The following is a 27,999-nucleotide window of genomic DNA, read 5'->3' as shown; positions in this document are numbered from 1 at the left end:
TGAATTGTCAGCCTGGGGGCTATTTTATAACCTGGTTTATTATTGTTATTATGGTGTTGACCCAGGGTTCACCTGATAGCTCATATCCAGCACACTGTCTACTTTTACTTAGTGACTGTACATACAACCACACCTTCAATAAATACAATCAAACAACAAAATGAACCATAAACCTTTACATACAAAGGCATCTTTAAGGCTTTGTTTAATTATTTTAATGCCAAAAAGGGATTTTTTGTTATTCTGGGTTCACATTGGAATTAACCTCTGGAAAGCCCCATCAGTATTTGTGCCATGGAAATCTGCCTCATAAATCTAGAAATCCAGAGAAACAAAATCTCTAATCTAGGTGTCAAATCTGTGTAGAGCCTAAAGCAACAAAAGGGAGACTGACTTTAAGAACTCTGGTTAAGAGCCTCAATTTTTGTATCAAAACATTGCAATCAGTTTGAAACCATAAGGCACACTGTAATCCCCCAGAAAATAATGCTGAATGTGATCTCTTTCTGTTCTCTAAGCATCAGAGTAAGAATCATAGTACTGGGAGCATCACAGATACTATTACATTCTTTGTGACTCTGAGGCGGTCATGACTATTCACTGTTACACACCACACTGTCCTGAAGCATAGAAATAAAATGTGAAAGAACTGTAATTTAGTGCCATTTTTCTGACTTAAGGTCTAAGGGACTGACATTGGTCTAGTTCTATTTTCTACAATTTCATATAAATAATATCAAGAGAAAGTTGGCAAATACTTTTGTTACTCATAAAAGAATTTTAAAAAAGATTCCAGAATCATAGTAGACCATCTTATCTACCTGCAAGACCATTCGACAACATTTCCCAGCATTATCAGACAGTGGAACAGAGCACAATGCAGCCACAGCACAATGCAGTTCAGCCAGACTCATCTCTTCATCTGGATAAATGTTCTTTTCTGTCCACTTCTCTCTCGGACCCACTGTCCTCATCCTAAATTTTTTGTCTCCACCTCGCCTCCCTCTGCTGAGGGGTTGAGTCCTGGGTCAGATAGCATCTCACTTGGAGCTGGAGGTGACCTCTCCCCAACCCTGTCTGGTGCTTTCCTCCCCTTTGTGGTCTCTCTGGTCTGGCTCTGGTTCCTGCAGCGGTCCAGGTCTCTCCAAGCACCACTGCTCCTCCTACACATGATGGACAGCAGTGAAGATGAGACAGCGAGAATATTTGAGAGTGCTGGTTTGTGAGATGACCTTGTGACGACAAAATTTCTACTTTGAATCAACAGATTAGTGTGCAGCCTACTCTCACTTTGGAACACTCATCAAACTGTGGTGGGAAACTTTAATCTGAGTGACCGTCTGTATTTTGTCCTTGCTCTGAAAGCATATTCATAATTAACAATGTATGCTTTGATAACCTGATGTGCTGAATATGAATGTAGTCTTTTATTACCAGAATTCAAGCTTAATAAACATTACATAATATATAAATCGAATATGAAATGTAGCGTACTACCTCATAAAACATTAAAAGCAACACAAGAAGACTTAAACAGCTTTCTCTGTCTACCAGCTCAGCTGTGTGAATGTTATTTCTACACATGAAGACATATAGAATGTGTGCAGTTGTACATGCATGTGTGCTTTCATTCACGCATGTTCCTCTTTGGGTTGTGCTGCATTTGTGAGTCTGTTTGTGAGAATGCATGTGTGTGGGCCTGAGGCAGACTGAAGTGAAGCAACACTCAGTAGACATCGCCCCAGGCTAACTTAATATGGATCTCCTTTGACACAAACACACATACACACGCCTAACCGGGGCTTGATGCTGGGTTTCACTTCCATTTCGTCAACTGAATCCTACCACCCACCAGCACACAGCAGAGTGGGAGGTTCGGCTTTATCAGAGCCAGCCTGCATCGCTGTACGTTTGAACCACGAGGATCTGAAGCCGTTACCTTGACAGTGTGGTGCCAAACAATATCTCTGCCATCCAGAACAATTTATTTCAAACATGCAGGTTATGTTATGTGATTCAAGCTACTGCAGTGCACTTAAATAACCTGTGTATGTGTGTGTTTGTGTACCTGTCCAAACAGACCAACGGTATCCCCAGGCAGGAAGCTGAGAGCCACACTGCAATCTGATGATGCAGAGAGGAGGAGGAGCCTGTTGCCATGGACACACATCTCCAGGTGAGTCACACAATCAAGGTGTGTGCGGAAACTACACAGTAGGTTTGGAGGTTCTTTGGTTATTCTGTCATCCGGCTCAAGACAATAATGCTGAGGGACGGGGGAGCAAAGCAGTGGATTACTGAATAGTTTGTTATCATAGGATATTAATACAGCAATTAATTAATCTGACATATTTTCTCCAAACATGAAATACATTTGGATGAAATAAAACATAAAAGAAGAAACTTCAAACTTGACCCTTAATGGCCATTAAATGTGTTGCTGCAAGAAACATAAATAATATATTAAAAAAAGTCATGAAAACATTGAGAAAGAACTACAAAACAGAGAAAACCAAACTGCAGTGACTGCAGTCTGGCTATAGGCTGCCTGGTGATGTAGCCCTAGCTAAAGCTAATTTACTCACTTCGTCCTAACTGTCTCCTGTAACTGAAAATAAATTATTTTAATTCATTTAAACAGATCATTAGTTCAAATGAAAAAAATTTGTGTCAGGAATGCATAAAAAAATGTTTCATGTGAGGATGATGATTAATAATCATCTAAAAATCATTAGTAATCAGCCTAAGAAGGCAAAAAGACAGTTTCACAGATTATAAATCTGCTGCACAGCCTGGCTAAGAGCCCGCAAATCCCTTTTTTTCTCGTCTTTACTGTTTCTTAATTTATGGCCCACTGCCTGTGTAAGGCAATATTGTCATTAACTAATATAATATAATATAATGTAATATATATTTTAAAAAAACCTACTACGTCATGTTAGGACGAGACCTGGTGCTCAACTGCGAAATCCTGTGTCTGAGAGGACAACACTGTATAGGCTACTGTGCAATCACGTTAGTCATCCGGCTGATTCCAAAGCATGCGCCAACTTGCCGAGGGACAGGATTTCTACTCAAGCACTGAGCTTCCCCAACTTCTTCAAGTCTGCTACATACATACATACATTTCCATAAATTAAACTGGAAGCCAAATGAGATGCACCCATCTGAATTCATCCTCTCTTATGAACTGTGACAGAGAGTTGAGCTCTGAATATTGTGGCAATAATACCCGAGAGGGTGTTCTTTTGCTGCGATTATGAGCATGACAGTGACGCAGCAACGCCTCATACCGACGGCGCGATCCAAGTCTCCATAACCAGAGTCAAAAAGTCAAGAGGTCTCTCTGAGGTATCGGAAACTCTGCAGTCACCAAAACGTGTGATGTATGCATGTAAGGCGTTCACGTGCTGGAGTGAACCTGTGATCGGCAAACTTGGCTGCAATTATTGTCAATTATCCTCTTCTAGTGGAGGCGATTTGCAAAGAAAAGTCATGGTAAATCACTGTTTTTCCTCGGTCATTCTAACTGCCTCTAATTTTTGAACTGGAAAAAGGATGGGGATGTTACCTCGTTCTGCTAATGTATCAGTGAAGATTTTCTAAAAGGTTGACTGGCCTGGTTGTGTTCTAGCAAGCTGCTGAGGCCTCAAAATGACAGACAGTGCTGTCATTGTCAGAGTGAACAACATGCCTGATCTAATGGAAATATCGAGGTTCAGTCTTTCTTTACAGCGTATCACAGTTTGTCTCTTGATCTCTGTCTCTCCCTCTGGCTCTGTGTTCACCAGTCTCCATCACTCCCTCTGTCTCAGTCACTCTGCCTCTTGTTTTATCCCACAGTATACGCACATGTCATGGTGTCATGGCACTTCTCAGTGTGATGTGGAGTGTGGCACTGCACTGCAGCTGATATACAATATCATATAGAGCATGTGTGTGTGACAAACACCTACCTGTATGTCCCATGTCTTGAGTGTTCCCTCTCGATCCGCAGTGACTAAATATCTTCCACAAGGGCTGACTGTCATGACTATGGATCCCAGGTCTCTGTTATGAGCTGTGAACTGTCCCACAAGTCGGCTACGGATGGTGTTCCAGAGCCTAACCACACCCGAACCTCCACAGGACACCAAGTCTGCACCACCTGATGGATTTTAAGAAATATATGTGTCTGGAGCTTGGAGTGAAAAACAAGATCAGTGAAAGAAACATGCTTCAGACTTCCCACAGACCCAAGGGATAACATGCACATTTACTAAAATCGACAGAAAAGTACATACATTAACAAACTTTCTTACAGAAAAGCCTTTTTATCGATAGAGGAGCACAGGCAGGGCCAAAAAGTGTCTGAGGATATTTGGTTTCCTTCGAAATGAGCTGCGCTCATAACTGCTCTATTGACAGCAGCTCTGTACTGTTAGGCAAGGGCACAGTTTCAACAATATATGCACACACACACACACACACACACATTGGTGCCACAGTCAGTCTGAGCATAAGGCATAAAGGCCGGTGTCCAGAGGCTGATCATGTTTTTCTTTTCTTTTTATTTTTCAGCTGGCAAAAGCAGCAGCTACTGCAGGAACAACGAAGAATAAATCAGACTGGAATAAAAACCCGAGCAGCCACAAGTATTGTTTAGATAAAGTACAAAAAGTAAACTTCAGAGCTTGAGTTGCTGCATGTGAAAAGTAGTTAAAATTGGAAAAAAAAAACTTGAAACAAACTCATCACATCACATCACATCAAACAATCACTGATGTGGAGATGCCGTACAGTATTTTAGGAAAAGGTTCCCGCAGCTTTACTGTCTTTGTAATGTGTAAACACAATACACACAGAGTAATGTGCCTGTGTGCTATTGTATTTCAACAACAAAAACAAGGCAGTATATGCAGTGTATTTGGCATTAAAAAGGATTGTTGAACTCTTTCAACCTTCTGAAGTAACTTCCCTGTGTTTGCATCAACTATAACTCTTCAAATTCAACTATAACTCTTCAAAGCAGCTCAAACAACAGCATATGAAATGCACTGTATGTTTAAATGGGCTTTGGCTTTAAAATCACCATAGGTTTTATGGCCATAATAAAACTGGTAACATCTTATGAGCATGCTGGCATGTTAAACAGGGAAACTGTGTCACTGCCACGGGTTATCATGGGATTGTGGTCAAAGAGCACGGCACTTTCAGAGACATTATGGTCAGGGTTAGGGGTTAGTCAGTAGAGAAATGATGTGGCATGAAATTAAACACGAAAAGCAAAAAACATTTTTAAAAAAAAGTGTATAGACAGCAGGCAAAATAATGCAGCTGGCATGTGATTAAGAATCAATTTGGGTAAACTGAATTTGAGTTTGTGACAACTCCTGAGGTATTGCTGCTTTACATCATTGCTTTGTTTCCCATAGGTTCCACAACCTACTTCAACAACAGCATAGTCTAAGTCTGGTAGGGATTACACAGTAGATATATCAGTCTTTCACCTGTAGCTGCAGATGTGCGTCCTGGTAAAAAGAACAGCCTGGTGATGGCTATGAAGTTCTCTGAGTCCTCTCTGCCTTTCAAACTAAGATGAGAATCAGGGGAATTACCTAGAAAAAAAGAGTTGAGCAGAGTATTGATGGAGAAAGAACCACAGGCAGAAGAAGGAGAAGAAAAATCTGGGGTTTCATAATTTCGTCTTTTTAAAGAGTTGAACTTTTCATCTTGGTTTGAAAATACAGAAGAGATTAAACTATACAACTGCAGAATAAAGTTATTTGTGAGCGTAAAAAACCTTGCTGCTTCTTGTAGTTTTCATGTTCAGCATGTGGCTGCAGTTTCCTCAAAGCTTTTTCTGTGTCGTTGTTCCACACTACAATCTCTCCATCGTCGCTTCCTGCACACAGAAACAAAGACTTCTCAGAAGCTTTCTTAAAATTGCACTTTGCTTTATGGTGGTTTTGTACTGAAAAAGACGCTACCAAAGCTTTACAAGCTTTCATATTAAGTGAGTACCTTCAGAAAGAAAGATGACATCACATTTTCAAAAGAAGTATGAACAACGACATAAAAACTTTTGTCAACGCACCCACTTCTACTTTCCTGGTGTTGCTGAATCATGCAAGCCAGCCACTAAAAACACACTAAATAAGATAAAACTCAACATCTGTCCCCAGCTACCATCTGTTCCACCAGTCAACCCTTAACAGTCACCTCAAGAGAAAGTGCTTTTCAAATAATTCTCATATATGAGAAAGTGTGTGTGTGTGTGTGTGTGTGTGTGTGTGTGTGTGTGTGTGTGTGTGTGTGTGCGTGTTTATTATGTAAGGTGGTTCGATAGGTGAACAGCAGGAGTTAATGAGATGTGTGAGGAGTGTGTTATGGCAGGTGTGTAAGTGTGAGAGCGATAGGAGGTAAAAAGTTTATGAGAGTGTGGGTCGCCTGCATTATTCATGCAGCCCAGGGCCAGCTTCTGTATTTCAAGCAACTTTTATCATGCCGTGTATGTGTGTGTGTGTGTGTGTGTGTGTGTGTGTGTGTGTAAGTAACAGAGACAGAGAGGGATAGACACAGTGTCGATATCTGTATCACCTACACAATTTTGAGTTTTAAGATGTGGATGAATTAACATTAAACAGCACCCACAGCACACAGCCCTACGTGTTCACTGAGGAAAGAAGAAATACAAGGAAGTACTGTACCTACAGCTGCACACTAACAAACTCTCATACCTCACTAACAAACTCTCATACCTCCTTTTCATCAAAGGAGTACTCCACCAATTTAACATTGCACCCCTATAACAGTGTTGGACTCAAAAAACAGCATGAAAATTGATACAATAGAACTAGAGATGTTGTCTTTTATGCTCTATGTATTCTTCTTCCTTGTCGTAATGCAACTCGACCACCAGCAGTTGGAGATTCAGATGTGTCATGCTAGTAGACTACTACTCAGACCTGTAAACAGACTTTGATGTGTAAAATCAGTGGAACTTCCCTTGTGGTCCCAAACTTGTCAACAAAGAAATATGAAATGTACAGTATATATAAATCAGAGCATCCTCTGCTTGAGAACGGTTACTGCTGCCACTCGGAATTCTGATTTCCATTTCTATAACATTTTGGCCGTCCATCAAAGTTCAGATGAGTTGGTCTGTAGTCTCTTGGAGGGTGTTCAGCCATGGAGGATTAAGGGATCCAAGGAAAGAAGGCAACGTGAGAGGGAGGAGGCTGTGACTGAAGAGGTACACAGGAACCCTGCGTACACGCACCCTGCTGTGTGTGTGAGTCTGTGTGTGTGTGTGTGCGTGTGTGTGTGTTTGTGTGTGTGTGTGTTTGTGTGAGAAGCCAAGCGGAACCTAGCAAAGACTCTGAATATGGATGAGGAGTCTTCAGTCCCACATTAGCCAAATGTTCCTGCTGCAACTTGATTCAGCTCGAGACACAAACAAACACATGCATGTAGAAACACACACACACACACACACACACACACACACACACACACACACACACACACAGACACACACATAGTCCTGAGCATGAGCGTGCCTGTGTGTGTGTGTCCAACAGAACTTTAAATTAACTTTTGTCACTGGTGGCCACAATGCCGCCGCTGCTTTCACTTGGCGGCACTAACACATAGTTTGGCAGCGCGCATGCTTTGATGTGAAAACAGCATTACTCGCTGCAAACCCTGAAGAAATATGCTGCCAACTGAAACTAATGCGTCATCGCTTTTAGACGCCGTCTTTGTGCTCGGCGGATTTGGGGAAGAAAGAATTTAGCAAAAATAGTTAATGTAGAAAATAACATTGTATATAGTTCACATCAACCTCTGGCTTCAGTGTGTGAGGAGGTAAGTGTGGAAATGTAGGAAATCGGGACGTGAATGTGATTCATCCTTTTTGCACATTCGCCCAGAGGGAAATGAGAATGCAAGGCACAGGATATGAAAGCGTAGGAGGAATTTATGAATGAATTGCATAATTTTATGAATTTTTTTGGACAAGACATTAGTAGACCTGGATATTACTGTACCAGTGACAGCAGCTTGATCCACACTGGTCATGAGGAAGACTCTTTCATCTTCTGTCTTTCTAGAGGAAGCCATCAACTCTATTCCAACGATATTATCAGGTAGAGCGCTGCAATTTATCTTATAATATAAAATACTATTCATAAGGTGACTCTTTTGCATTCATCAGACAGGTTGCCATCACTCTTGGCTGAGTGACAGCAGGTTATGAACAAAAAAGAAATCAAAGATAAAGGAGGATTTCTTGCTGCTAAGCTGCAAAATATTCAATCATAGTTTTTGTTTTGTCAATTTCTTGCATCGTTTATTGAGGTTTTATTAAGATTTGGTTTAAGCCAGAAAATGCAACCACAATGTCACATTTCAGTGACCTGCGCAAATAAACACACTTTCAAAATACACCAACATATTCTGTAATTGTATTCTCTCTTTTTAGCATATACAACCACCAACCTGCGGCATTAAAACAAACTCACAGGCAGGCACGCGCGCATGCACCCACACACCCACACACACACACACACACACACACACACACACACACACACACACACACACACACACACACATCTTGAAAGACAGAAAGCACTCTGTCTCATTTCCCCTCACTCCCACTGAGAGAGCTCTAATAAACATAATTTAAATTGGGCATTTGGATTAAATTGGAAGTGGAGGGTGCAGCGTGGGGCTGTGTGTGTGTGTGTGGGTGGGTGGGGAAAAGAATTGCAGCAGGCTAACTGGGGAGGTAAAAAATAAACAGTAGTGAAGAGGGAGTGTCAGTTAGAGACTGGGAAAAGGGGGGAACCAGGCAGAGAGAGGAGCTGAACACACCAACAAAGAAATTAAAGAGCAAACTCTGAATTTTCCAAGTTCACAAAGTAGCTCCTGAATTGTGTTTTTGTTCCAGCTCCAACTGTTCATTTCCTTCAAAACCATTTCTCCCACCAGCTTTGAGAACACCCACCCTTATCTACCTCTCCGCCTCCATCCCTCACTTTATCTCTCTCTATACTTTTCTCTGGAACTGATGCGTCTCGAAAGGCCAGAGAAGGTCTGAAGTTTATGTCTGTGCTCTGCCAGCACAGACTGGTAAACTGAAACTGAACTTTCGATACGTGACCTAAAGTGATACAACTTTACAAAGTGAAGAGCCTACTGGGGCAAATTGGGTGCAGAGTGTTTGTAGTTTGATGGTTATAGCAGTGGACCAGTGACTGGAGGATTGCCAGTTCAATCCCTCAGGCAGAAAAATCCAAGAGAAGTGATGGGTTCTGAGAGATATTGCTTGTATTTCAAAGTATGCTGTCTTCACATATTAAAGACCTTAACAAGCTGAGTCACTTTGCCTATCATTTGTTTGGATGCAGATTCTTTTGTTTGTTGTTTTTTTTTTTTTTTTTGCATGAAACAAGCACGTTTTTGTTTCTTAGTTAGTTGGTCTTGAGTTGCTCGAGCTTGGCAAATGGGATCAAAGTGCCACAGGGTTCCATTTCAGGGGCCCAGAATCATAAAAGGAAAAAATAACTTTAAAATTTAAACTTTAAAATCATGCACGCAAACTTTGGAGACGAGTTTCAAAGTCTGCATGAACTCACGGAAGAGGAATAAAAAAATAGAGAGATTGAATGAAGATAAAAAAATTCCTCATCTCCTCTTCCATTAGCCAGAGGCGCCCAGTGTTTCTGCATTTTAATAAGGCATGATTTTAAGACTCTATACTGATTTCACATGTGAGTCATTGCCATTTGAGTCATTCTCCATGCACTGCCCAGCCGCCTGAATGCATGCAAAGTTCCCATCAAAATTGATGAATTTTCTCCAATGTATAATTTTATTTGCTTTTTTTCTCTCAAATGTTTTGTGTAGCAACAAAACCAAAAAATGAAGACCCTGAGTGACGTGATGAATACAGACACAACTAGAATGGCACTACGTCGTGGGCAAGCCTTCACCAAGGCCAAACAATCCTACACGTCTGTCTAGCTTTTATTATAGAATGATAAAATGAAAAGGGAAGTATTCTGAGACATCAGCTTTATACAAGTCATATGCCTCTACAGCTTTACAGCTGGACTGTGTCATTGCTGTGTCACAACTGCTATTGTTACTGTGTCCGTTTTTTTACATCTAGAGCTGTACATTATTTCCTGAGAAATTTTATGAAATGTCAAAAAATGTGCCATCTTGCAATGTTAAAAGAAAGTGATAATATATTCCTGGATCCTGGTTCTGCCCCTTTAACCCGATCAACACCGAAATTTAATGGGTTCCTCCCTGGCCCACACTCCATCCTTCCACCAGATATGGTGAAAATCAGTTTCAGTACTTTTTGCGTAATCGTGCTGACAAATGAACAAACAAACCAACCAGCAAATAGAAACAGGTGAGAACATAACCTTAATATTTCCACTCCCCCTGGTCCAATCTATTACTAGTGCAGACAAACAAAAATAGCAACAGCAAGACAAAAACAGAGGAGGAAATTTGCTGGTCTGAGAAGTCGTCCAACCAAGCTCTTTGTGGGTGGTGCTTAGTTGTGGTTATATTACTTCACAAGCACACATACACACACAAAGAAAGAAAAATTTGAAATTAAAATGCGAAAAATGAAAGTATAGAATAGAAGCTTTGCAACTTTTTGTTTTAAATAGATCTTGATCCCTCCCTTATTAGACAAATGGTAGCACAGAGCATCATACCCTTTTTTTCTTGACCTTTCCACCTCATCTGCCTTTGATAGAGCTCTAATTAAAAAGTAATTTTAAACTTGCCAATTAATAGGTTCTCACATGTAAATATTTCTGTCTGTGGTGGAGCAAGTGTCAGCTCACAACAGAGAAAAGGGAAGCTGTTGTTCCCCTGAGATAAAAAATACTAATTTGTGAAAAAAAAAAAAAAAATTAAATTATAATTTAAATGATTATATATTTCAGCAATTTGGGCAAAATGAAGGAACTCCCAGTTAAAAGGGTCTGGTAGACCTTACAGTTTTAATTGCTAATACTGCACTTGTAATATGAATATTGTTTGACATTTAACCAAAAATGTTAAAATGCAGTGTGTTCACAAACATTTCAGTTGTAGCACACATTCATTTGATTGTGAAATATATTAAGTCTCTTTCTACCTACACATGTGCACAGACACACATAAAAACACAAAGCTATTTCCAGCAGAGAGACATGTGGAGCTTGAGTCCTTTGATGATAACACCACTTACTTTAATCAGCAGATAACTGCTCCAACTTATTTTTCATTCCACTGATTTTATTTTATTTTTTCCCAGCCTTTGTTTTTTTCCCCCTCTTATCCACTCTCTCTTTTCTCCGCATGAGCCCACGTTCTTAATTTAAGTCATGAAAGTGTAATTTAGAAAGGAAAGAGAACACACCAACTTATACTGTAAGAGTGCACATACACAAGTACTTTTCTGTGCAAAGGCAAGTTGACTGCACACAGTATATCAGAGGTGTTTAACGAGTGCGTGCGCACACACACACACACACACACACACACACACACACACACACAGACACACACACACACACACCTGTGACCAGAGTTTGTGGAGGCTGGAACGTGGCACAGAGCAAATCACCACGATGTTGAACGCCTCCCTTCCACTCCGAGGGCTCAACAAAAGACTGTGAGAAGGAATGCAGACGGAAAACTGTTACCATCCTACAGAGAGGGCGACACAGAGAGAGAGAGACAGAGAGAGAGAGAGAGAGACAGGTAATTAAGGTTAGAAAGGAGTGTTCAGAATGGACCACATATACAAACCCTGTACAACCTCTTTAGGTGTCGATGTACAGCCTGGTTCAGCCAGGGATGGGTAATATGTGTTAATGTTATACATATATTATTATAACCATTATACTGTAGTATAAGAATACCATTAGCAGTGGCATAATAATGGTAATGGTGGTAGTAATAGTAAAAGAAATCAAAGTAATAGTATTAGCAGTAAAATTGGTAGTAGTTGTAATACTTGTAGTAGTTGCAGTAACAGTAATAGTAGTAATAATAGAAATAGTAGTCACATTAGCAGTAGTAGCAGCAGTTTCAGTGGTACTAATAGTGGTGTTACTGATAGTAGTAGCAGTTGAAGTAGTAATAGTTGTAGAAGTAGTCGCAATAGCAGCTGTAGTAATAGTAGTGGTAATAATAATAATAATAATAATAATAATAATAGTACTGGTGGTAGCGGTAGTAGCTGAAGTAATGTATAATGGTAATCGTAGTAGCAGTTGCAGTAGTAGTAATACAAAACGTAGAGTTGTAACAGTAATAGTGATAGTAATAGCAGTTGCAGTAGTAGTAATACTAATAGTAGAGTTGTAATAGTAATAGTGATAGTAGTAGCAGTTGCAGTAGTAGTAATACAAGTATCAGTAATAGTAGCAGAAGTAGAGGGAGTTTTAGAACAATGTGTCTTTCAGTTTTGGATGTTTGATTTTCAATCCTACAGAGAAAAGAAAGCATTTTCTCACATATTACACCAATTGTAAATGTAGAGAAATTACAGAGAGTGTATTTTACTTTATTTGACATTTTAAACATTTTATTTTGTCATGCTTCATTGGAATAATGCATTCCTGTGTAAATTATAGTTTGCCTTGAAACAGATTCAAACTTGTCAGTGTATGGAATGAACTTGGAAGCTTTTCCTGTACATTACAGTGCTACAGCAGACCAGATGTGTATGAAACACTTTAATACTCATCATTTCCATGGAGTTTACCTCAACTGCAACGAGTTCAACCTCTTTAATCTTTAGTTGTGTGTCGTGACAGTACTTCTATTGCTTTTTATTGTTGTGCAGCTACTGGACATGAAATGAAAAAATGATGCACTGTGGTTTAAAGCTGAGGGTTGTGTCTATCAGTGGGATGTGGATATTTCAACCTGCATGAGATGATACGAGCAGCAGAAGGCAGCAGGACTTTGAATAGGTGCCAGTGCTACACAGCACAGTATGGATTAAACTGTGGCCTAGGTGGATGTGAGGAAACAGTATTTTCTTTTACTGCTGCTGCTTTGTCGTCTATGTTCTCTTTACCGCTGTGACACCCCAGAGTGTGCGTGTGTGTGTGTGCGTGTGTGTGTGTGTGTGTGTGTGTGTGTGTGTGTGTGTGTGTGTGGAGAGGAAAGACAGACACAGAGAAAGAGGTAGTTGTATAACTTGTTGATAGTACACTGCTGAGTTCAGCTCACAGGGTTTGAAATGATGATGAAGATGAAGAGCAGGTGTGATGTGGGTAATACACACACACACACACACACACACACACACACACACACACACACATACACCAACAGTATACATTTGAGGCAGTGATACTAAAGTGACTGGGAGCACCCTGGAGCGTTTGGACTCGTTAGAGTCCAGATGCCTGGTTGGCTTTGAGGCATTGGTAGGCAGAGGGAGGAGACAGACACACACACACACACACAGTATTTCTCACATACGCACATACTCTTTCTGACTCTTTGACAGCTGCACTCTCTTTTATATACAAAGTGCAAACATACACAGTCTATGAGGGGTGTTACTGTATCCAAACATCTGATATTCACCTGGCTCTGAATTCAGAATTTGCACAAAGTTTTTTAGTATTGCACATTTTGCACGTTTTTCATATATATATATATATATATATATATATATATATATATATATATATATATATATATATATATGTAATATATATACGTGTGTGTGTGTGTGTGTGTGTGTGTGTGTGTGTGTGTGTGTGTTTGTGTGTGTGTGTGTGTTGTGAAACAGAAGATACATACTGCAAAAGATATAATAGTCACTCATGAAAAGCACCTTTCCCAGCCCATCACCAGTATGCTCCTCTTCAACAGCAGGACCTGTGAGATGTCCACAGCCCGGCCCAGACCCGCATTCATTCTGTGGAGGCAGCGGCCATTGAAGTCCCACACCTGCAAAACACATCACAAGCTATCATAACACCAAATGTGCTTCATTTCAAAGCACACCCAAATGCTAACAGAAAACAGCCACTTTCTCAGGAAATTCAGCGGGAGCTTTTGTCTCTACTGACAGTTTTTTCTCGCCTTTGCTACATTTACAGTACAATTTAATTTTCTTGTCAGGAAAATTAAGATGTGACAGAGAAAGTATAATATTTGTTGCTATGTTCATTTATGAAATGTTCATTTATTTTTTCAGCAAGTGGTGAAAAGGTTCTGAACTAAATACTGAGGATGGGCTTTGGTCCAATTCTACTATACATCCATCAATCAAGACAACTCAGGTAATATCTGACACTGTTTGTCCAGTTTTGCATGAAGATGCAGTTTGGATCTGTGTTCTGACATTGAAGAAAGAAACTCTGATTGGCCCAATGGGAACACTGCAATTAAAAGATCAAAATTTTAAATTCTGATTGGCCCCGAACTGCTACACCAGGGGTTCAGTGTTGATGAAAACTGGAGCGATGAGGTGTCTCGTTACTAGTTGGCTCAAGGGGAGCCTGCTTCTTCTGCTCGGAATGACTTATATACTCAGTCAAATGGCACTGTGAGTGTACAACTGCTTGCTACGCTGCTTGCACATAAGCAGAATGTACATGGCTGCATCATGGGGTCAGAGAGATGAGGTGGCTGATTGAGTTGATTATAGTATGCATCATTATCTTATTTACCTGTTCAGGACAATAACAGTAAGCTTTGAGTCATTCTGTAGTGCTTGAATGTAGAGTGCAACCACAGTCACAGAGAATCACATGTTTGAAACATCAGCTATGCAAGACATGATTCTGCCCAGAGAAGTCACACAAGCCTGTCTGTGCAGGAACATATAAAAAGCTCTACATTATTAATTCACAAGGTCATTATAAAAATTGGCTGTACGTCTGAGCAGAACTGCTTCTTGACCGGTACTTCTGGTGTGAGCAGCCAGACTACTGCTCGCATGATACAGAGTCAGACTGGCATTAAATCAAAAATAAAATAGACAGGCCAGGCCTACCAGTCCTCAGCATCGCAGACAGCTTGTCTACTGGTTTTGTATTCAGAAATAGCAACATGTCAACATGCTCTGGGGTTAGTCTGGTGCTATATGGTGAGAATACCTATGAGAATACCTATGAACTAATGAACAGCACTAATTAGAGTTTATACAGACAGAGAAGGTTTTTTTCTAATACACAAAAAGGTAAACAAACATTCTTGCAAGATGTCAGCTTCTTTCTGACACACAGTGACCATTGAAAATGAGATAGAGCTGCCAGAGTAGCAGTTCCTCTACATCCTCTGCTTCTGTTGGCCACTAAAAAGTTTAAAGTGGATTTGTTGTCAAGCATTTATGGGTTACAGTGCAGCTACAAATATGTGCCTCCTCGAAAATGTGACAATATGTGAAGGCCACAGTTGCCATCACAGGACTGTGATTGGTTGGCACATTATGTTTTGTATGACAAGTTTCTGTTTCATGGTTCAAGGTTCATTAACCTCTTGTATCAAGTATAAATCCAGCTTTTTTGTGGCTCAGGAAGTGTGAGCATAGAACAATGTATGGTTGTCAGTGGATCTGAGGTTAAGTTGCAGAGCTATAGCCCTTTTTTTAGTTCTGGCTGCAAATCTGTTTAATTATGTCAATTTCATCTGTAAATTACAACAAGTCATTGAAGAACTGTCTCTTAGGTATAGTTACCAATTCTTAGAAATTATTTGAAATGTTTTCTAAAAGTCTGCCCTTTAACCTTCTTTGTCTGTTTTCATCACTCTCCTTTCCCTGCCTTGTTTGCATTTCAGTTAGTGCATTTCAGAGTTTGCATCTCTATGAGGACTGACCTGCAGCAACACGTTTCACAGCTGAATCAGCAAGTGTATGTGTGTGTGTGTGTGTGTGTGTGTGTGTGTGTTTGCCTGTCCACCTACTTTGACCTCTCCATCAGTGCCCGCAGTAAACAGCCGTGTCTGCGTACCATCCAGGGCCATAGTGGAGATCTCAGCATTGCCATGGCAACGATGAAACTGCTTGACCTTTTGGCCCGTGTCGGCCTGCCAGCAGATCACAGAGGAGGCAGAGTCACTGCTGACTACCTGCACACACACACACACACAAAGAAAAAGAGAGAGACAGAGAGAGAGAGAGAGAGACAGAGGGAGAGAGAGGGAGAGGATATCAATCTTCAACAAGAGTTTGATCTGTTTTAAGCTGCGAGACAGGCAGGTTCCACTGATGTATTCTTTAATGACTCTCACAAAGCCAAACCACTCTCCTCGCTTCATTTCACTTTAGTTTTGTGCCAAGTCTCCAAGGATGAGAATATGCTACTAATGCTCCTGTCAAGTGGGAATAAAGGCAAGAAAAAAATCAAGTATGGATGCACTTTATGAAATGAGAGATGTTCATATTGAATGCATTTTTTGTCTAAGTCTGTCATAGAGTGGGGCAAAAGAGACAAAACATGCACCAGAACAAAATAATGAAACATAATCTAAGTTCAAAGAAAAGGTAGAAAGCATTATCCCTCTGTGAAACCACTAGAAATATGTCAATTCAATGTCACAGTTATATCAAACAGTTGCAAGCCAAAGTGTTACCAAAACAGATGAATTTATTTTCAGCAGTACCATGACAGCATTCCCAGATGTTTAATCAAGTCAGTATAATTCCTGATATACAAATACAACCTACATTTGCATTTAATTGTTTGAAGAACTATTAAAGAATTATCAAAACAATCTCACACCAAGGTCAATTTAGTAGCTGGTCTGTAGCTTATATTACATGATCTTCATCAGCAAATGGACAACGGACAAGCACTCCTTAAAGAACTCAGAAAAAATGAAAATATGAACAAAATCTATAGTAAAGAGCATGTAAAGTTATTGAAAGCTGCAACTGCTGTTTCCATAGTCAAGAATGAAATGTGAAACTCAACAATTGTAGAATTCATCCAGGTTTTCTGCTCCTTACATTTACCACCAGTAGCCCAACACATCCAGGTCACAGTACCTATATCCTGCCTATCTGTTGCTTTCAATATGCCTCTGGACAAAGATAAACAAAAAATTTTAAAAAATAAAATAAAAAGTGAGAGAGATGTAAGTCAAAGAAAGAGTGTCTCACAGAGATACTTCCCCTGCATACCTGTCTAAACAGACTGTTGTACAGCACACAGGTAACAGGGTGGTCATGGCTGCTGGTCCTCTTCTCCTCCTTCATGGTCTCTAGCAGAAGAAGCAGGCTGTTGAAGGAGAGCAGGAGGAGTTGATGCTCCTCGTGGAGGAACAGGAGGGTGTGTGTGTCCTCCTGTGTCTTTGGGAAGACACCAGCCAGACGGTGAACGCACTGCTGACTGGACACATCCCATAGACATAAGACCTGGAAACACAATAAAGGGGGTAAACCTACTTCTATAAAAACCAATGATTATCACAAGATATTGTTATAATTATCCAAACAATTACAATCATTGCTGAGAGTGCCACTAAGTCCCTGCTAAATTGCTTTACGGCACAAACAAGATGACTGTGAAAGGAAACTGTCAGAGGAAACTAAGGTGAAGCTTTCAGAGTTTCTTGCAATGGCAGATGGTGTTTGGGCAGAAGGCAGATGGAACATAAATCACTTCTAAAATATTCATTCTCTTCAGAAAAACCAAAGGGGAGGCAAACATGCACAGAGCTACAATAGGGAGAGGAAAAGCAGCACAAGCACCAACATCCTCTTTGCGTTAGAAAGATGAAGGCTAATGTGCTCTTCATTTTGCTCAGCTCTTACACTGTGTGAAACAGGCTACCAGTCATCGACACCACAGCCTTCTTCCTCTGCAATAATTATAGCAAGGTATCGCAATTAATATTACAATGAGAGGGCTCTTTATCATTACATTATCTCCTCTAGCAGAGCGCTGCACACAGAGACACACACTCCCACCTTATCTTTGGAGTAGCTGAGCAGTTGCTGCTTGGTCTGCATGAAGCAAACTGCAACGACCGGGCTCATGTGCCCACTGAGCACACACACTGGCTCGGAGGACACATAAGGGTTCCACAGCAAGACCTGATGATCCACACCTGCTGTGGCTACAACCAATCAGAATGCAGGGTTGTTAACAGCAATTAATAACAGGAAACCATACTATTTTTTTTGTCCCCCCACATCCAACTCATTGGGGCATTTGATGGCTCTGATGTCTTGTTATTATATATTGTATATTGTTATGAGTGCATAGGAAAGCATTGTTACAGCATTTGTTTTGCTTGTAAGTTTTGTCTTTGTGAAGTTTTAATCAAGTGCTTAAGGATAGACTGTCTCCTATGTTGCTGAGAATGTAATACCCTGTAATAAAACGTATTAATTTTGGGCTCACAAGAGATAGATTAAAAAGAGAATGGTCGAAATCAGTGAAGCGGAGGCTGAGATATCCTGACTTTTAGTCATTAGTATGGAACAAGCGCCAGCTCCCCTGATGACATCATAAGGGTTGTTTTCAAACTTTAAAAAGTTCTTTCATGAGCCACAAGGCGTTGTAAAACTGTTTTCACATACTGAGCAGTACTTATTGTGACAAGTAAAGTGAACTTCATGTGAACTTTATGATCATACATTTGCCCCCACCTATCAGATTGAGTCCACGGTGGTGGTCCACGTCCCACACTCCCCTCTTTGTAAAGAAAGAAGTGACTCGTAGACTCCTGCTTTCCTTCTCCCTCCAGCCAATCACCATGCTGCTCTGTGGTCTGGTGCTACACGACACGAAGGCCTCCAGTGAGCCCAGGTAACGTACTGCAGGAAGCAGGAGGGAGAGAGTAAGTTAGAGTAAATTAGGAGACTGTAATTAGCTTTATTACACCCAGAAAAGAGCGAGTAAAGAACAAGCCCATGAGCTTATGATTGTCAGGTTGATTTGAAACTGGATGTGAAGAATACATATTTCAAGTTTCTGTTTTTCACTTTCATATTTTATAAATCTGTTGTTTATAATGCATCACTACCAGGAACTCAAGAGACAGCTTGACAGCTGGTTTCAAATGTAGAACTGAACAAAGCAATACAAAGTGTATATTTTACAATAAACTGCAGCTGACTTGTAACATGTAAAAGTACAGCTCACCCGGTTACATTATAATTTTTTTTCTGACACCTCAGGGGAAACCAATGCTTCTTGTAGAAATATTTACATAACCTGATCATGGGGGAATGCGTTTTGGAGATGAAGAGAATATTTGTTTCAAAACAAGTTACAAAGTGCTTTACATAAGACTAAGAAAATAGGAGAAAGAGTAAAACCATTTAAAAAATGAATGAAAAGCAAGTCTAGAATAGTGAGTTCTTCAAAGTGATTAAAAGAAGATCATGAGTTTTCTTCCCTGATCTCCTCTGGCAGGTCATTCCACAACCGAGAAACCCAAATGGAGAACTTATCACCTTTATTTACCTTTTTGGCTTTACTCTGTTTTGCTCTAGGAGTAGCCAGCACTGACCTACCAGAGAATCTAAGGTTGTGTCCAGGTTGGGGTCAGGAGTTCAGCTACATATTAAGGAACCAAAGTAATGTACAGTATTCCATCTTCAGTGTTATAGAGACAATTAGGTTTCGGTCATTTAAACATTTATCTGCACAGACAAGAACTGATCGCAGCTTTTTCTGTACAAACTCATTTTAGGCAAGGAAATGCCACTGGTTTCCAAGCAGCCCCTGTGTGTGGCGCAATCAAGAAACGGAAGTTATAAGGAGAGGGAATAGATTAGTTTTGATTCCAGCAAATCTAATGTAAAACTTCAATGCAACATATGTTGATGATGACACAAAGTTCATTTTATATCACTTCTTCCAATTACATATTTCTCTCTGCCGTTGCCAAAATGCTTTCACTACAGGACCTCTGAAGGACATCCACTCTCTGAAATGGATTTGCTAAATGTGCATTGACTGCAACCCTGCTGCATAGTAAACCAACCAATCCACAGGCGCTCAGCACAGCACACAATTACGCCAGTTTGATTTGCTCACTGGTATTACAGAAAATGTAATGGATCTTGCATCACCATCTATCTCAATTAACACTTTGACTGAGAGCGGCTAAATTGGATGCCACATGTCTCTATTAGAAGCTGCTTAGCTTTCAAATACTGCACAAATAACTGTGGGTTGTGAGATGGCATGTGACAGCTGTAGGTCAAAGATCGGCTGCATAGCCAGTGCAAATAATTACGTCTGATTACATTTCATACACCACATCTATTCTCCGCCCTGTGAATTAAAAGATCAGTGGGTTTTCAGACAGCATCACATGACTCATCATTGTTTAATAAGGCCTTGCCTCCTTCACTGACACGAACAAAATCATAAAATCAAACTATTTGTGAAGCAGGCCCAGATACATAATATCTGCTTTAGCCACTTTTATGGCTGTGAGTTAAGAATCCACGTCTACATCAAAGCAAACCTTTTTTGTGGTGCAACAAATCGCTGCCGATTTTGGGAGATTTTATGTTACCTACACGCTAAAGTTTATCCTTAATGTTCTATTTCCTGTCTTTGACCACCATATTATGCAGATATGTTAATGCTTCTCTCGCTCACAAACACACACTTCCAACACCTCACCTTACTAGTCCTTACAAGTCTGTGTCCATCCCAATTTCCTCCTAATTTCCTCTCAATTTTCCTCTCTGTTCCCCTCCAACCCCACACAATCCTTCCTCTTCCCCCCTCCTTCCCCCTCTCCTCTCTCTGGTGGCCTGCAAGCCTCAAGGTTTGGAGGTCTGGATAACCAGCCATGTCTAATGGTACAAAGCCCACTCATACTGCAGGGTGGGCAACTTCAAAAGAACAGCACCAGCACCCCAGAGGTATGCAAACACACATATACACTTGCACACACTCCCCTCCTTTCCTTTCTCACACTACACACACACACACACACATATACAGACACTCATACAGACACGATCCTTTACATGCACTATCTCTTGCTGTTTCACATGCACACGCAACCTGTAAAATTTCAATTAACCAGCGCTTTTAATGTTTTGGCATTGTCTCCTCTGTTTGCCCCTTTTTTGTTTTCCCTTTGTTTTCCCATTTGTTGTGCTTATTTTCATGTGCTTTATTCTTGTTGTCCCCCTTTATCTGGATCTCCCCTTTCAGCTGTGCTAGTCTCAGAGCGCTGCCTCTGCTGAATCACTATCAAACAACCCAGTGACTCTTCAGAGGGGCTCTATCCAAATGATGCAATCGAGATACAACTAAGCGACCTCTTTGTTACCCACACTGAGCTGAAGTGAGGAGTCTCGGGGGGCCAGACCTCAAGCCCGTGACTTTCTGCCAATAGTCAAAAGAATGGCTATGCAAGACTATAAAGTGGATGACTTAGGACTCATGCCACATGTGTTGATGTGTGTGTGTGTGTGTGTGTGTGTGTGTGTTTGTGTGTGTCTGTGTGTGTGTTTATGTGCGCATGTGTGTATCAGTGACAGAGGCACTCCCATGCATTTCCATGGTGTTGCATAAGCTGTTATTGTATTGACATAAAAAGCGAGGAAGTAAGCAAAGACAGTGGCTCTCATCCCAGGTGTCAGTGAAGGTGAAAGTGTCTGTGTGTGTGTGTGTGTGTGTGTGTGGGCTTGTGTTTCCTACCTTTTCTAACCCAGGCAGGTGCATGTACTTGGTGTGTCACAGTGTAACAGGAGCGATGTTTTCCTCTGACCAGTTCGTCCCACAGGATGATGCCTGTGAAATCTGAGTCCGTCCTCAGACTGGGTTTCTCAAACAGAGAGATCTGAGCTGAGGTGAAATATAAAGCACTGACCTGGGAAAACACACACATACACACAGTTATGGAGCAATGGACTGAAGAACACATACAGATGATGCAGAAAGATGAAGACTCCTGACAATGTTCTGCCCCCCTCCTCCTCTTCCTCCCTTTCTCTGTCTTTTTTTTCTTTACTTTTCTCTGCCTGAGGATTACCTGTCCTCCAATGTCTCCTATGGTGAGAACAGCCTGGTCAGGATGAGAGGGATCAACCCAGTAATCTAGACACCAGGGAGTAAACTTCAGACCCTTAAGAAGATGAGAACTTATTATTTATTTATTATTTATTTATTTACTCAAAAAGAAAGTAGAAGATAATATGATGACAGAAAACATTCAAACCAACAGAACCATAACATCACAATATAGTATATTGTGATATACTGTTCATTTTTCAGAGGAGGATTATATCTGTTACCTGGAGTTTATACTTGCAGCCAAAGTTCTGTTTAGTCAGTATATCATAAAAACACACCTCCTTACTGGTAAATGACACAGCCATCTGAGAAAATGGAAAAAACAAATGGAACAGAGAGACATGCAGATAACAAGCAATTAAATTCATCAGTATGATATAATAATGATCTGACAATATCTTTGATGAATTGATGTATGACTGAGAACTCTTCATGTGTGTTATGCAACTGAATTACATCTGTCAACCACATATTTGTAGATTAAAGAATGCTAATTAAAAGTATTGATCTATAATTAATGGTCTCATTACAGAAAAATGAATTTTTATTTTCTGAACATTATGCATAAGATGCATGTCTGCAATGCCATTAGCACAGCCACTGATTAATAATTCATTGATGGAGTGAGATGCTTGTTTACCCCCGTGCAGTACAATGTCTGAACCAAAAACTGAGACTACCTGTTAATTATTAATCTATAAATTCATTTCAATGAATAACATACTACGCTACAGGAACTAGGATATGTCTCCATAACCAGGCGTGGCACAGATAATTAACAACTGGACTGATCAATTGTTGGTTATGCAAGGTTCAGAAAGTGATCACCTTGTGTATGTTGTGCAGCAGCACCATGTCTGTGACCCAGAGATCTCTGGGTGTGACTGTGCTGTTTTGCAGTCGATGTGTGTGAAGAAGGGACATGTCATCTCCATCCCGCACCCCTACAGTTCCCCCTTTACTCACAGTCAGATACTGTCCTGAACTCTGCATGTACAACGCCTGGGGAGACCAGAGGACATTACACAGCAACAACATTTAACCTCAACAAATATATTTGAAGTGGGCAAAGTGAAAGAAAGACTCCACTGACTTTCCATTTTTGTAAAAATCACCTTCAGAATAGCTTTAACACTCTTTGCAGTGCAGTTTATAACATTTTAATGTGAAATTAATTACTAAAAGCTTTTAAAATGAGATTTAAAATATTTCGGCTTTTTTATTGTCCTGTCCTTCCTGGCCGCTCGATACTTCTCCTCAAATCTTTGTCTTATTGGATGCAAGTGAATAGAAGCAAGCAGGCCATGTTCTGTGCTGAAACCAATAAAACAAAGAGGATTAATGAATTATGGGATTGTACTGGCTGAGCTACAAGAACAAAACAGAGAGCTGCTGAAAAAAGGCTGGAACTGACAGTGTCTGATGACAAAGAGACACTATCTTTAATGAAAGAAAAGGTTTATTAATACTTGTAGAATACAGGTCAGTGCTTAGATGTACTACCAATGTAATTACTGCAGACAGGGTCATTTTACCACAGCCAATTGCAAGCGTTGTATGATCTCACAGATCAGTGTGCCATGTATTTAGCTCTAATTATTTTAACTACCTATTTATCTACAACCAGTCACTGGTATAATGTGTTTCTGTTAACTGCTGTATATATTGCTTTAAAACTCATCTGATTGTCTCCTGTCACACTTAAATCTCACTGAAGCTTTGTCTTAGTTAAAAGGTGAGAAGCTCCAATTTCACTGTAAATGGGAGCTCCCAATTGGCTTACAATATGAAACCCTCAGTGTTAGCTATTAAACCAGTGGAATAAACTCTGTATGGGAAAATATGTGAAATACCAATGACTAGTAGAACAGAGGGTTAACTGAAAGTGGGACAAGAAAGCAGCATTAAGCAAAAGAAAAAGTTTGTGTACACAACACTGACATATTATCACATTTTAAAGCTGTCACAGCCAGCATGTTAGCAAACAGTTATTTGTTAACAATTCAGGCAGACACAGAAAAACATTAGCATTAATTTGGTGTAATGTTTCTGGGCACCTGATGAATGTACATCCAATGCTTGCTCTTCTTTTAGCTCCGTTTTGGTCTCTACCACATCCTGAAGGAAATATCTAGCTTAGCTGCCATACACGGTGCCATGTTCAGAAGCTAGTTGCTAACTTTTTCTGCTGTTTGGTGTTGGGAAGCTAGCACACAGGGTGTTAATCAGGTTTTTTCAATGAACACAGTTGCCTGCTGCAGAGACTGAATGAAAACACGAATGTAAAACCAAAACTATCTCCTGAAAGTTGGTAAAACTTTATAGATGTTTACAGATGTGATCATTCTCTGTGGGTTCGTCACTACAGGAAAATTCATTCTACATTACATGTAATGTTTTCTGGTCATTTGATCTATTATTATATAAAATATCATGTAATAATATGATAATATTTTTCACATTTTCTATTTAACCTATATAAGTCATGTCACACTTTATACATTACAGACAGAAACTGAAATGGCATTCAGTAGAGCACAGACCTCCACTATGGCCAATGTCAAACAACATACACCAAACTTCAGAGAAAAAAAACTAAACAAATTTATAGTAAATTGTCCAGATTTGCTCCAAAATGTAATGGGTGCTTCCCTGACCTATGCCCAACCCCACCACCAAGTTTGGTCCAAATCTGTTCATTATTTTTTTTGGAATCTGACAAACAAATGGACAAACAAAGACACAGGTGAAAAAATAACCTCGGAGGTAATTAGAAATTAGTGGCTTTAGTCTGTCTGCCTCGTTTGGACTGATCTAAGTTAAATGGGTGAAAACCTTCCAGTCATTTGGAAAACAACTGACACAACATTCTGACATTTTGACATTCTCAGGATTGAAAGATTAAAGTGGTGAGCCATCATTTTATCCACAGCAGTAGGCACTTTATACCAGCCACTTCATTTGCATATTAATTGATAGATGTAAAAGGAGTCCAGAGCCATTTATCTCAAAAGAGGTGTGCCATTTTGATGAGCAAGACCCTAATACCTTTGAACATTTCCTTGCAAAATGTTTAATAACGATAAATTCCTCCCAGTCAGCAGAGTTTTTGATTCTCCATTCAGTCAATGTCAAAATGTTTTTTTTAGATAACATGCTGAAATGGATCATGTGTTTAAAATGGGAAACATGCTCTCATCCTCATCACAAACTAAGTCTCCAAGAGGTCAGCGACATTTTACCTTTTGAACCTGGTCTCGATGTGGACAGGTCAGGGTGCGCGGGGGCTTCCAGCAAGGCACACTACTGGTTCTGGTGTTCTTCACTTTATCAGAAAGCTCCAGCAGCAGGAAAGAGCACAGGCCTCCCCAGTCGACACGTCCCTCCTCCTTCACGGCATCAGCGTCCAGGAGGAGGCCGCAGTGCTCCTGAGTGACAACCACGCTGTCAAACAGGAGGCCATATTCCTCCTTGGAGCCACGGCCTACTAAAGACCAAGCCAAATCGATGAATTCAGTTCTGGACAAGGAGCGAGATGCACCCGAGGGGTCCTGTGTCAAGATCAAGAGGATTGTGAAATATTGCACTGTGTCTGCGAGCATTCCTCATAAAGCAGTCCTTACCTCCTGACCTAGAGGTGTGGTATTATGCAATACACTTAAACAGACACATACAGTGTAATATAACATTTTTTTAAATAGTTTCCCATATAAAAAAAAAAACAAAAAAAACATGAGGTTTTTAATTAACTGACTAACTCACAAGGAAAAGGCTCTGTAGCTTTCTATAGTCCTCAGTATTCATCCTGCTTTCAAGCTGTGCCACCTCCATCCTCGTTCCCATGGTTACAGCTCACCTGTCAATCAATCACCAACGTACCATACAAGGTCAGACAGGTAGAGCATGTGCATTCGGGTCTGTGCTGAAGACTCTCAGTCAAATAATAAAGTCCTCACATTTCTAGGCGTTAGATGAAGAAACAAGATGCTCCCAGCTCCTATAATCCCTTAGTAACCTTCCATATCTGTTTCGCAGTGTCACCATAATCACCATAATCACACAGTGGAGTCACAGCAGCAGCAGACTTCCTTTTGCTGGCACTTTTCACTCTATCCAAACATGACTGTGTTGAATGGTGTGCAGAGGTCTTTCATTTTCAACAAAAAATGTTCCTCCAGCTCAGTGGCTTTCAAAAGTGGGTGAATAGGTCCCCAAATTATGTCTCAGAAATTGTTCAAGGAGGCAGCAGGTTGCCAAAGCATGTCAAGCCTCCGTTATGTCAAGTAATGTGAAAGAAAATGCCAAAGTCAGGTAGATGAGCCGTATGAATAATGGTATGGATAAAAGGTAGGATTTCTTAAATTAGCCTGTGCTGTGATTAAAGGTGCGTTTAAGGTCAGAGAGAGAAATGTTGATGATGAAAGGTTTCTTTTTTACATTCTACAAAAGACCACAAGGGCAGTAGAGAACAGCAAACACCATCAGTTCAGTTTTTAGCCAAACATGAACATTTATGAAACAAATTCATTGGAAGTGGCATCACACTGAGCTGAGATTTAGATGACAGGTTGTGTAATGAAAGCAAAAAAATCAATGCTTTGCTGAAGCTGTTATCTTTTGCTTTACGGTGATTAACTGCAGTGTGCTCCTGATATTATGGTTTATCCACCTTTTATTTTCATCACTGACAATGAGCAGTAGGCTGCCACAGATTCATTTATGCTACTGAAATAAACAAGAAGAATGGTGAAACCTCAGGGGCCAGTTTGCTCGTGTTTTGTTTATGAGTGTGATAACTTTAAATCCTGGTTTCTTTTTGCAGCAAGCAGCCGGCCTAAGTCTTTTCGTGATTACACAGGCACAGTTCAATAAAATTTACACAAAAAGTGGACCCATATTTGTAGATGATGCACCATAAATACTGTTTGAACAGAAGTAAAAGGCATTACTTTTCAGTCTTTTCAATCAATACATTTTACAAGACAACTCAACGGAAAAATGAAAATATATACATAGTAGTATAGTGCTGTCACATCTGCTGGCAGACAGTATCCACTTACCAGTGTTGTCTCTCTCCTTCTTCCAGTTCCAGCCGGCTCGCTTGAAACTGTCACTGCTGGATTTCTATTTGGGTTTTATTAGAGTTGGACAGTGTATCATCCACTGCAGTCAAACTGTCCAAAAAAAACCATCTTAGCACCAGGCTATAACTGCATAATGACAGGCTCTTAGCCTGGCAACATCACTGTCAAGTTGGCTGTACCTTGACAGGAGTGCCAGTGTGCACACACTCCAGTCAAGCAGGTTTTTAATCATAAAGTCCATATAGTAGAACTGAACACACAGTTTCTCAGTTAATAAAAACTTCAAACTTACCAAGACATCCAATTTCATCCCTTCAGTCAACAATGAGTGTCCACAGCAAACTGTCCCAGAGTCCCTATGCATCTGAGGTGCTGAAATATACCATTAAAAAAAAAAAGTATGATAGTTCAAACAAATCCTCCGCCTCTGGTTAGTCTGTCTTGGCCTTGGCTGGGTCTTGTCCGCAGGAGATTAAGCTGATTCCCAGACCTCGAGCTTTGTGTCCAGAAGTTTGTCTAAGACAGCGATGTCTGAGAAGCAATCAATGCTAACAGCCCTGTCTGGAGCATACACACCCACAGAGAGTTAACTAACTGCCCCCAGTAGCCCAGACGGTGGCAGAGGCCACACACACACACACACACACATACACACACAGTCACACACACACACACACACACACACACACACACACACACACACACACACACACACACACACACACACACACACACACACATACACACACAGTCACACACACACACACACACGCACACACACACACACACACACACAATTCTTTTCTTTTATTATCCTTCACTCTCAAAGACTCAGGCTAAGTTTCCTGGCAACCAAGTAGTCAAAAAGAGTTGTGTTTGTGAGT

General features: G+C 40.4%; 1 protein-coding gene across 2 annotated transcripts; it reads right to left on the bottom strand.

Annotated features, from left to right (window-relative positions):
* Positions 1 to 2: 2 nt before the first annotated feature.
* On the bottom strand, positions 3 to 27,902 carry LOC139632346 (cilia- and flagella-associated protein 337-like). 2 transcript variants are annotated; one of them, XM_071497242.1, is made up of 19 exons: positions 27,408 to 27,902; positions 27,092 to 27,205; positions 25,794 to 25,887; positions 25,274 to 25,582; positions 22,860 to 23,033; positions 22,253 to 22,336; positions 21,991 to 22,083; positions 21,657 to 21,828; positions 18,632 to 18,799; positions 17,948 to 18,096; positions 17,159 to 17,392; positions 15,940 to 16,104; positions 13,862 to 13,977; positions 11,579 to 11,709; positions 5,783 to 5,884; positions 5,490 to 5,597; positions 3,957 to 4,147; positions 2,069 to 2,266; positions 3 to 1,163 (listed from the first exon to the last, which is right to left on the bottom strand). In XM_071497242.1, exons 3-19 carry the CDS (start codon positions 25,872 to 25,874, stop codon positions 1,041 to 1,043), a joined length of 2,598 nt encoding a protein of 865 aa, XP_071353343.1. In that variant the 5' UTR covers positions 25,875 to 25,887; positions 27,092 to 27,205; positions 27,408 to 27,902; the 3' UTR covers positions 3 to 1,040. The 2 variants fall into 2 exon arrangements, with proteins under 2 accessions (XP_071353343.1, XP_071353344.1); XM_071497243.1 differs by having other exon boundaries at positions 27,092 to 27,155.
* Positions 27,903 to 27,999: the final 97 nt, after the last annotated feature.

Source organism: Trachinotus anak, unplaced genomic scaffold (genome assembly GCF_046630095.1).
Source record: "Trachinotus anak isolate AG129_WGS33_773 ecotype Australia unplaced genomic scaffold, CSIRO_AGI_Tana_v1 ptg000014l, whole genome shotgun sequence".
Taxonomy (NCBI): domain Eukaryota; kingdom Metazoa; phylum Chordata; class Actinopteri; order Carangiformes; family Carangidae; genus Trachinotus; species Trachinotus anak.
This window is presented reverse-complemented; position numbering and strand designations above follow the sequence as displayed.